The sequence below is a fragment of the Cantharellus anzutake genome, assembly GCF_015039405.1.
Source record: "Cantharellus anzutake strain C23 chromosome Unknown EI90scaffold_181, whole genome shotgun sequence".
NCBI lineage: Eukaryota > Fungi > Basidiomycota > Agaricomycetes > Cantharellales > Hydnaceae > Cantharellus > Cantharellus anzutake.
Genome location: NW_024067131.1, coordinates 1 through 11942, shown reverse-complemented (window position 1 = coordinate 11942; position 11942 = coordinate 1). Strand labels below are relative to the sequence as shown.

At 44.0% G+C, this 11942-nt stretch overlaps 1 protein-coding gene across 1 annotated transcript; it reads right to left on the bottom strand.

Moving 5' to 3' along the window:
• Positions 1 to 3306: 3306 nt before the first annotated feature.
• EI90DRAFT_3022890 (uncharacterized protein) lies at positions 3307 to 4560 on the bottom strand (the record flags this gene model as incomplete). Its single annotated transcript, XM_039057826.1, has 4 exons — positions 3307 to 3696; positions 3897 to 4250; positions 4295 to 4383; positions 4515 to 4560. 4 exons carry the CDS (start codon positions 4558 to 4560, stop codon positions 3307 to 3309), a joined length of 879 nt encoding a protein of 292 aa, XP_038908129.1.
• Between the last annotated feature and the right edge of the window lie 7382 nt (positions 4561 to 11942).

Below are 11942 nucleotides of genomic sequence, written 5' to 3'. Positions count from 1 at the left end.
ATTGATAAGTTTCTTTCAGATGTTCAGGTGTTAGACGCTGAAGGCTTGTTGAGCCATCGACCCCTGGTGGTGCTGCAGTTTTATAGTTCGATGTCTCTATTCCTCTTGTCTTCATCCTCCTTGGGAACCTATCGTTACGCTCGGGTGGCTACACGTTCAATCGGCCTAGTCGTTCTCAATCCATTGGCTCAGCCTCATTTTTCCGTCTATCACTCCCTTTCCTCATGTTCTGTCATCAATTCTCCTGTCTCCTTCATTCACTTGTCTAGTTTGGTTGTCCGTTTTTCGCGGGTTTGATGCGTCTTTAGTTCTTTCCCCCCTTTTCTCATTCTCGCTACACTAATCAGCCTCATGTTCCATTGTTCTACTATTTCTTTCTCCATCATTTTCGCACTTCTCACAGATCCTTGGCTTGATTATCATCACGTCAACTCATCAAATCTCTCATGCTCCATCCTTTTCACAGTCTGGCTCTGACTACTGTCGCATCAACTTCATCAAATCTCGCCTTGCACTTCTCGCACCGCTTAACTTGATTACCAACATGTCAACTCATCAACCCTTGCCTTTTACTCTGCCAATTTTCCACCTGATTCTCAACTCTCGATTCTCTTCTCAGTATTCTCATGTCTGCACGGATTTATCATTCGGATCCTGTGCACCGCCTGAAGTTCCCCTTCTCCTCAGATTATGGGTTTTTCCCTGATTGAGCGTTTACTCTCCCTATGCATCCACTCCTTTATTTCTCTGCCTTCGGCTTCGACTTCCAGATCTCACTCCTCAACTCAACTACCTGGCAACTTCTACTTCCTTCCGATCCTGTTTCCTCCGATGCAACTCTTATTTACTCAGTGTCAGGGACTGCGTGTCAGTTCACGACAATGGAGGTGTTCCCGAGAATCCTAGTCGTTGTTAACGCTGAGGTGCCATCCTCAGCGGAGATAAGGGTTATATACATGGGTACCGCTACCCACTAGAGTGCGGTTACAATGAGATAAGAGTTAACTGATAGAATGACGACATGAAAAGATAGCTATTCATTCGGATATTCGTAAGCGAGGTGTGGGAAAGGGGTGACATGTGGATGGAAGATAGGAAGCGGGAGCTAAGCGAAAGCTAAGCGAGATTACCTGCGTTCTTCAGATCACTCCGGATCGTCTTATGGCAACTCCCCTCCAGCATAGGGAGTCAGGGTAGCCGGTTAGGCCGTGCCCTGACATCAAGGTCCTTTGCTTTGTTCCCTCTGCCACTTGGATCTTACAACTATTCCCCTTGTTACTTTGTACATGTGTCATCCTCCACTCATCACGGTGTATCTGGCCCTGCCAGATCACCGTTTTCTTTCCATTGCAACAAGATTGCGATGTAATTTTTCCCACTGCGATCGACTGATGGTACTTAACCACCTCAGCGATCTGCTTGATGAATTCAATGGGCGCTTGTACTGCCTTGACAATTCATCAACAGATTTCCAAGTTAGATTAATGTCTTGATTTCGATCAGTCATAATTAGGTATAGATCATGAATGCCTCATGGCATTCTCGTTGTTTGGAGACCGGAATTCGTGAAGCTGTCATATCCGTGCATACCCGACCCCGACCCGACTTCCGGACACCACCCTCTTCACCTCCGGAGTCATAACCTACCGCTGCCTTTCCGATACTCACCTTCGGTCTTGGCAACACACCCCTCCTCTTACCTTTCCGACCCCTTCTCCGTCCGTTCCGATACTCATCTCGGACCGAACATCGCCCTACTCGCCACCCTTCCTACAACTCCGCTCCCCCTCACAACACCTCCACCCTCCCGTCATCCCCTACGCTTCTCCGTCCGTTCCGATATCCACCTTCGGACCTGACTACTCTTCCTTACCTGTCCCCTCTCTCCTTCTTCCGTCACTCCTCCACCACCCTTCCGCCAAGTTACGACCGTCCACTGCTGCTCCGTACTTCACACTCGGACACCGTTCGTACCTTACTCCGAGCCTCCGTCATAGTCCATACCTCGGACTTTGACTCCACCTCGGTCTTAGTCCATTGCATTGGTGACCTCATACTACGTGAACACCATTGCCAATATTCCTCGGACTTCCAACCCCGCCTCCGTAACCTCCGTAAGCTCCGCAACCCCCGAGCTTCGCGGACCGCCTCTGGCACTCTCGCCGTTTGTAATGTATTTCTCACAATTCCCCCTCATCCCTATTTGGACTACTGCTTCTTTCTATTCTAGCCAGTTAGTCATCACCCCCACTTCCCCTCATCCTCCTGCCCCTCTGGGCCTCGCCCACTCTACCTCCTTTCGGTTGTATCACAGGTCTTGCCCTATGACCTTCGGTACCGCTCCGCTCCCTCTAACCCTTTGTTCCCGTTCGGACGTCTTCGTTCCGATTCGGTCACCCTTTGTTCTCCTTGTGCTTTTGCCCCTTCCTTATATATATCGGCGCTTGTACATACTCGTCTGGTTTCAGTCCGAAATCGACCTGAAATGCCCCCAAGAGACTTCCTGCTCACCTACTGTGAAATTAAGGACCAAATGGACAAACAGCAATGGCACAGCGCTCCGCTTGAGTCGCTGAGGCCAAGGTCCCTCCACGCTAAGTCTCTGATTCCACTCCGGAGTCGTCCGTTTCCGCCCATCTCTAACAGAAGCGATCTGCCCGACAAGTCCATGATGTGCATTGGCTTTTGCCATTCATGCATTGTGGGTTTTTCGGGTAGATCTTGAGCCTTTTCCAGGTATAACCGGATTTAGGATGGACATCGCACCTTAGACACATGTGCCTTGAATGAGCGAATTGCACCACTAAGGTATGTTTTTCGCTTTGCCCCCTTTTCTTTTACTTTCTTTAGGTAATGTATAACCCGGTATATCGGTACTGTAGCCTCGATGTAAACAAAGAAGTTTTTGAATTGAGGAGTATATAAATTTAAAGAAAGAGAGCGAGAGTGGATCAAACAGATGATCAAAAAAGGAAAAAAAAATCAAACAAAGAGCGGAATTGTGTTTATACATTAGGTCATGATCGACCTTTTGTAAAGAAATTTCGGAAGAGAAAATGAAGAAAAGAATGATGGAAGGGTGTTGCCATGCTGATCCGGATGGATAACGCCCATGACGGAGCCAAACCCACCCCTCCTCAAACGTTACTTCCCCAAGCCATGTCTTTTCATGCAAGACAGTGAAGGGAAGAAGGTCAGTTTGATCTCGTAGACGATCAGAGTCCAGATCATCATTAGTGCAACCCCTGTTGGATTATTGTGTAAAATAAAATAAAATGAAAAAGTAGAGTTCGACATACTCCATTTTTACTCAAACATGTACCTCTCTCCCAAAGACTCATCACTAGAAGGTCTCTTCACTGTTCGAGGAGGTTCACGAACTTGGTCTTGCGAGATATCGAGCCTGATTGGAATGGATCCATACAGTTTCGATCGACATGACAGTCGTCGCTCGCTGTGTCCCCAAGGAATGTACATGTTGTCATCGGAATCATCTCCACTGTCCAAAAGTCGCTGGGGCCATCTGGTCCGTTGCTGTGATAGCCGGTTACGAATCCAAATGTAGGCAAAAACCGCACTGCTGACGACAACAGCTAGGACAATCCCTAGGACTGTGGCAAGTTTAACGGTGACAGATGTAGTGGTCATGATTCGGATAGATGATAGATGTACAGCAGAAAAACAGATCTGTCGACACTGTGATGGGAGTAAATGAAGAGAAATAAAGTAATGTTTTTCTCGGCTTTAGCCGTTAGTACTACAAACATAAAAAAAAACAAAAGAAAAACGCGGGTTCACAGATGCTTTTCAGACCATGTCTGACAGACAATGTCCGGAGACCTGTGTTTGTTAATGGTTATGATTAAGAAATTGTGATATAGACCCTTTTGTCTTACTTGATGTCCTTTGCTCTCTTCGATTTCATCCATCGGTGATTTGTACTCATGGCTAATCTCGCTTGTAGTGAGACCATGAATATACAACGTTGGGTGCCATTGCCTATCCTGATACACAGTCGGTGGGGATCGAGGGACAACTGCTTCGAAGGACTCAATCGATGGTGAGACTTGATTACGTCGACGTCTCTCCTCCGTTTGTGTTCTTTGTCCTTCTTGCCATAACCCGATTATGATGTTGATTGGGTAACCAAGGGTATGGTTCCACACCCATTTTCCCCAATCTCGTCGTGCGCCAATCAAGATTGCAAGGATACCGACAAAATAGAATGTAAAGAGAGTCAGAAGGAAAACCTGTAGAGACAATTAGCCTTTTTAGAAGTTATTTGATATGAGACATTACTTAAAATGTCTGCTCCCATGATGTTGTTATGTTTTGGGGTTCGCTTGTCTTTGTTCTCAGCCACCAGCGCGCGGCTCTGGTGAACTATGCAACGAGTGAAACAAATTTCGTAAAAGTCACCTGATGTTACAATCTATTTAATTCCTTATCCGGACATTTCGGATGCAGAATCTTCTGTATTGGGATCCTCCCGTCTTTCTCGTACATGAAACCACCTGAGACTAACAGGCACTGGAAAGTACAGCTGGCCTCGAGGAGCATTTGTCTCCTTGTACCTGAAGTATTTTCTCGGCCCTTCCAGTTTTTTGTGGTTTCTATAGTCCCATCTCTCTTCGTATTTTGACGCTTCCTTGATTCGTTCATAGAGTGGTTCATAATTTTGCGGTATTGTCTCTCCTCTCTCAATCATTCTTTTGCATTGATTCCACCTCTCCCAACTTTATTCCAAAATTCCTCCTCCTCTCTCTCCTTGTGTGATTGGGAAGTTGCCATGCTACTGAAAGCAACTCCTAAAGTTTGCAAACTCCGCATGTTCCATATTTCCCTCATCACTCTCTATTCCTTCATCATCCAAATCCATTTCATCATCTGCATACTCATCTGACCCTTCCGAACCTTCGCTATAGTCTTCCTCCATATATGTCAAAAAGTTTTCGGCATCTCGTTGCTCGAATTCCTCATCAGACTTAGTTTCAGACCCGCTTCCTTCAGACTCGTCCTCCTGTAACTCCTCTGAGTCCTCCGATTCTTCCGATTCTTCCCTATTCTCTTTTCCTCTACTTTCTGCTATGTTCTCTCTCCGTTCCCTATGCCATGTCTCTATCGCGTGCCATCGTCCCATTTTCTCCTGAGTCTTTTCTAGAACAACCGGTTCAGCTGCATCTCGATAGTAAAATATCTTGACACGTTGCGCTGCTACAGGCTTGGATAGTACTGTACCATCCAATTCAGCAAGGATATAAGCTCCAGATGGCCTTATGGTTACCACGTAATATGGTCCGGACCACCTTAGGGCTCCCTTTTTTCCTTGTTGATTGTCCAATGAACTTTTATACACTAAAACCATTGTTCCTCGTGCAAGTGGTTTCCTATATCGTTCTCTCCCATGTTTTTCCCAATATGCATCAGCATTTCGTTTCCTTTGTAAGGCTAGATCTCTTGATGCTTGGTCAACATTCATATCTCTATCTTTTAATTGCTCCATTCTTAGACCCAATAAATCGACAGTATCTTCGATCTTGTGCCACTCTAATGTATGCCAGGTTCGCTCCGTGATATCGAATGGGAACATTGCCTCTTGTCCATAGAGAAGATAGTATGCTGAAAATCCCGTAGCTTTTCGAGTGGTGATTCTATCAGCCCATAGCGCATAATGGAACCATTCCGGCCACTTGTTGGTGTTTCCAACACATTTCTTCCACATGGCATCAATCCAATATCTATGACCAACTTCTAACATCCGTTTGCCCTTGGATTTTCTGCAGATATGTGTATGATCGGAACTTTGTACTTCTTAACTAGTACTTCCACTGCATCTTTGAACTCTGAAAACCCATTATCCATGCCATAATTGAAGTTTTGAGGGTATACTACCAAACCATCATATATCGGACACATAATAATGTCCTGTCCTCAAAAATAAACTTAGCAATAGCTTGCGAACTCTTTGTACGAAGCATGCGAGCCTCTAGCCATCCTGATAAGTCATCTCGGGCATCTACGATGTAGTTAAACCCTGCTGCCTTTGGCATATGGACCGTATCTATCGCAAATTTCCTTAAGACGGTTCTGACGTATGTCGGTGATATAGGAATTTTCGGACGGTAACTGGATCTAAGCTGACACTCCTTACATGTTTGGCAAAACCAAGCGACAAACTCATACATTCTGGGCCACCAGAACTTATCCGATAGATTCTTGTATGTGGGGTTTTTGCCTCGGTGTCCTGCTTCATCGTGTGCTTGGCTGCACATGTCCCACCTTTTACCTACATCTTCAACCACTAGTAGTGGAGGTTTAAAACCATTTCGCCTCCACAACCTTCCATCTCCCCAATAAAATCTTCTTGCTTGGGCTAAGATTTTCCGTCTCTCTTTCAAATCCGTTGGTAACTTCATGCTGCTTAGGTATTCTTCGATTGGTTTGAAATATCCTTCCTCTTGTCTGAGGTCTACTGGAATCGGTAATGGCGATTTTTCCGCCTCTTCCGGAATGATTTCCGCAGTTAACGTTTCCAGAATTCCTACCCAAGTTAAATCCCTTTCGAATTCTTGTTCCGCTGCCTTTGGGTATCTCCACTTCACCTCCATTGGGGCACACTGTTCAATCCTATTGTCTATTCTACTCAACTTCTCAATTACCCAGGAAGTCCTAGTTTCTGGTTCTACTTCGTCCTCGGAGTTTATTCCTTCGTCGGAGCTTTCTAACTCCACCGATGAATTGTCTGATTTTATATACTCATATATTCCTTCCTGTGCACTTCTAGCAAATTTGAATGGATCTTCATAGTCCATTTCCGGTTCTGATTCTTCTGAATCATCCTCAGCTGGTTCTCTTTGGGACAATCCATCTGGAGCTCTGTGTCTCGTGGCAGGAACATGTTCCATTTCGAAGCTGAAGTGTTGTAAATATGTAACCCATCGTGTCATCGGTGCATTGGGCAAGTCAGGATTATTGACCATTTGTATAAGCGATCTAGCATCTACTTTGATCCTAAAATGATAGCCCCAAAGATAGCGCCGACAAGCTTTTACTGCCCTGAACACTCCATATAACTCCAATTTTGGTTGTGAATATCTTGCTTCCACTTCACTAAACGTCCGTGATCCAAACTCAATTGGGTACTCTATGTCATCTTCCATTACTTGATATAATACCCATCCAACTCCTGTCTGTGCACTATCAACCGCTAGCGTTACCAGTCCGAGGTCCGAGGGCCATTGATCCTTCGGTAACATCTTTTTAGCTAATTCCAGATTTAATGGCTTGATTGCCCCAGACTCCTGTACTGCTTCTTTCAAGGTGTCCATTGCTTCTTGTGCTTCATCCGTCCATTGGAAATCTTCCTGTCCTCCTTTTCTTGTATACATAGTTAACGGCTTTGCAATTAAGGCAAAATTTCTGATCCATTTCCGTGCAACTCCAACCGTTCCTAGGAAACCACGCACTTGTGAAACATTGCTACATGATTTCCATTTCATAATCTTAGAAAGAGTCCCGTGACTCACTCTTTGACCTTTTATGGATACGGTTCTTCCGACTAGATCCAATTCGGGTGTCGCTAGTACAAACTTTTTCCCTGATATGGTTACTCCACTGATTTCAATTCTCGCAAGTAACTCGTGTAACGTATGAGCATATTCCCATACAAACTTTCGGATTTCTGAGTTCTCTGGGATACTGGCTCCCTTGTACAATTGGGGAGGCCCCTTCAACGCGATATCATCTACAAATACCCCAACTCGGTCTGACATTCCTTTTATTATGTGATATGTTCTTCGACAGAATTCCACAACTGAATTGGTAAACCCTTGTGGTAAACACGTTAACTGTTGCGATCCTAAGTTAAAGGCATGGAAAGCTGTTAAGTGCCTGCTTTCTGGGGCTAGTGTACAAGCGTCATAGCCAGAGTACAGATCGGCAATCCCATATATTGAATGTCCCGCAAATTCTTGTGCGAAGTCATCAACACGAGGTGGCAAACCTGCATCCCTGATCGTGACACTATTGAGCTTCTGTAGATCATGCACTAATCGGTATGTTCCATCTTTCTTTTCTACTACAAATATTCTTGATCGATAAGCTGATTGCGATGGTTCATACACACCGCCTTGTTGCCTTTCTCTGATTATGTTGACAATTGCTGATTCCGTGCTAAGCGGAAATCTAATCGGTTTCTCCTGCCATGGTTCGTGCACCACTGTACGTATCACATAGTCGGGAAAGTATTCACTACTGAACACGCCTCGCTCTTTACTTGAATAGGCAAAGGCACTTTGGTGTATTCCCACCACATATAGTAACAGATCGACTTCTCTTGATCGGAGAAACCCTTTTGGTATAGTATTGATTAAACTCACTACCCGTTCTGGAGTAAATTTCTCTGAATAAGGAAACTTATGCCCTGATGGTGGATCATGAGGCAAATTTGGTAGGTCATTAAGGACAATCTCTTTATACCGAGGTACTGGAGCAGTCGGATCACCAATAGCCACCGGTTTCTTCTTGTCTGCCACTTTCTTGTACCGTGCACCATTAATTTCCTTTGTAAGACATGATATCTTCTCCTCGGCTTCTTCATATGATAATCCCTGGTTCATTACTAGGTTCAGTATATGAGTCTCTAGGTCACTTTCGAGGCTTTTTCCTGATATATTCCATGCTTGTCGTATCAGAGACATGTGTGGTCCGTTACCTCTCTCACTTTCTAGGCTATAGTTTAGCAATTCATGACGAGGCTCTTCCCATGGATCCGAGGATCCTATCTCTAATGCTTTGTATATCGAGTTCCCAGTTTAGGCACAGCTGGGATTTTATTCTTGTTCCTCGGTACTATTTGCATTATTTCGGAACTTTCTTCCCGATTCATCCCATTACTAGGTTCTTCCTCCGAATCGTCTGTTGTTTCTTCATAGTATGCACTGTTCGACTGTAGTAGTTGCTTGCTGCATTCTGTAAATTTCGTCCATCTTTCAATTTTGCAACAATAACACTTATTGAGGGCTTGGTCTTGTCTCCATCGACCCAGGCTTGAGCAACCATTCCCTCCTTCGGTTTATACTCTATAACCACTCCATGGTGATTTAGGAAAGGTTGTCCTAACACCATTCGTCTATATCCAATAACCCTTTCTTCTGTTACGAAGAAATGATAATCAAATCTTGCACCGCCTATCCTAATGGGCACTTCTCGACATAGCCCCTTTAGTTCCACCGGACTTCCATTAATTCCTTTCAACTGAAAATTCCGATACATGGTAGTGTCCATAGGGAGGTTAAGATCCCTTTGCAGGTCTGCAGACATTATGTTTAACTCGCTTCCAGTGTCAATCAGCATTTCCGTCTCAGCGTCTCCGACATATCCTGTAAACTTTCCTGAGGCCATAGCTATGAACTGATGAGGCATTGCACCTTCACTCGAGGCTTTATATGTCATCCTGGGAACCTCATTATAGTCTGCTTCATAATATTCTGAGACTTCATTCTCATCACTGTCATATTCCTCAAAGGATACCCTTCGTATTTCTTGTGCTACTTCGTTTTCTTCAGGTCCAGATGGTTTTCTATGCGACTTGGTGACTTCTTGAAGCTTCTTCGTCAAACCTATTGATGAGCCAATTACATCTCGCACACTTAGATTAACTGGTTGTTGCATAATTTTCTCGAAGACTTCTTCAAGTCGAACCGATTCTTGAACTTCCGTAGTGTACTTGAACTGTTTCGCTGGTTTTCCTTTCTTCACAGGACCATCTACCATTCTACATCTTGACTCACTGGTGTATCTTGGGCCTTTTCCTTTCCCTTGTATACCGTCGGTCCATTGGGGCTCACTTCCATTGACTTTTCTGAAGTAGTTCTAGGTTTCGGTGATGTAATCACTACTTCCGGCTTAAATCTCGGTCTTGTACTACTTGAGGGAGTACTTGGTCTGTTGGCTGGATTGTACCTATTTTTCTTAATAGTCTTGTCCGATTTGACTACTTCAAATGCATTGACTTCCTCAAGTTTATCATCCACTGCCATCACTTCATCTATGTTGAACAAGGATTCCCCATTTTCTACGAGCTCTAAGTGGGCAACTGAGTTGGCTGGAGCCTTTGTCTTGGACTTTTCGCTATTCCAGATCAACTTAGCCATTCCACCCTCAACTAATTTATTGGGCATATCCGTTCCATTCGTACGCATTAGAATCCCATCACCGCTATACCGGATTAATCCAGCTCTTATTAAGGCAAGAGTTTCTGGACATGCTCGGAGTCCTCCTCTATGGGTGTTCTCCAAACCGCACATCCAGCAATTCCTAGGCCGAGATTCTGGATATGTTGGAGCTTTGTTTTTCAGATCAGCAAGCTCAATCTTCAGCTGTCGTAACTGATCCGTCAAACTCTCAACCTCTTCTTTCATAATTTCTGATGGTTTTGGTGACATTCTTTCTCTGCTCTCCTTCTCTTCCTTATCTCTACTTCGATTAGACGATCTGTTCTCTTGATTGGTCTTTATTTCCTTACTGGCCTTGATCCTGGCCAACCTTCTCGAAATTTCTGACTCAAGTTCCGACTCGTCCTCTTTGTCATTACTCATATAATACTCATCTCCCGAGTCTGGATCATCTCCCTCCTCGTCCGAATATTCCTCTTGATATGCATCTTCTTTTAACAGTAATCTAGCCACTCTGATTACCTCTTGCTGTTCAGGAGGACAATCATATTTCCAAATCCTGTTAACTTTCAGATCTTCCTTTATGAGATTTCGTAACGATGCTGGTAATCCTTTGAAGAACCTATGGTCTCTTTCCTTAACTGTGATTAGGTTACGTTTCTGTAGAGACTGTGCAATAACTAGAAATGATCTGTGATATGCATCAAATTCTGCACGTCTGTTCATGACACGCTTCCTATGACTGAAATTTACCAAAGATTGCGCTGTATATCTCTTCTTAGAATCCTTAGACTTGAACAAATCCAGGAGCATTCCCTTAATTGTATTCCAGTTCTCAGATTCTTCTTCGGTTAAAGCTTTAACAACTTCCCGTGCAGGACCTTGTGAATACTGAAGAAGCCATCTACACTTCTCAGTGTCATTCAGCCGAGCATTCGCTGCTAGCGCTTCAAATTCCAACAAAAAGTCTTCTATTCTAGATCCATCGAATGCTGGTGCATCCTTGGATAGTCTCCTGGGCATTGGCCTGGGTGGACTCATCCTAGGTATGCTTACTAGAGACTCAGAATCCGAGTCTTCTTGTGTTTGTCTGTGTGAATGAATGATTGTAACTTAAGAATGTAAATTTAACAATAATTTCGGTGTGGGGCAACGTGGATATTTACACTACCCCTGTAAGGACCACCAATCTGAAGGAGCGGAGCTGGATCACCTTATGTAACCAGTTTCCTACGTCCAATAACGATATTAGAGTTTGTGCTGATTTGCGTACTGACCGTGTTTTGGTTGCCAAATATATGATTGTTCACTGTCTAAACAACAATAAACACCCCCCAACGATCTCACCTGATGTATAGATCGTCTACGGATAAAATTCTATATTGACTTTACTATGATTTCTAGTCAATATTACACCTATATTTACCACTTTTCAGTAGGATGTGATTTTCCTGATAATTTACTGAAGGAAAACTGCTAATAAAATAATTCCGCAATAAATGTTACTCAATACAGGAGTGACCAAACTGCTCTTTCTATCGCTTAGAGTGCGTGCTAGTTATCTAGCAGGTTCAGGATCGCTCACTTTTCTCCTGTGGTGTGATAACCAAGTATTGCTGAGAGATTATTCAATTAAGAAGTCCCTCCACCAAATTCTCACTAATTCTCACTATGACACTTTTGTTCAGCTGTGTCTAACTGACCCTAACTCACGCTTAGAGTGACGTGTTAGTTTTATATTAGCTAACAACTAATATTTGCTTTTAT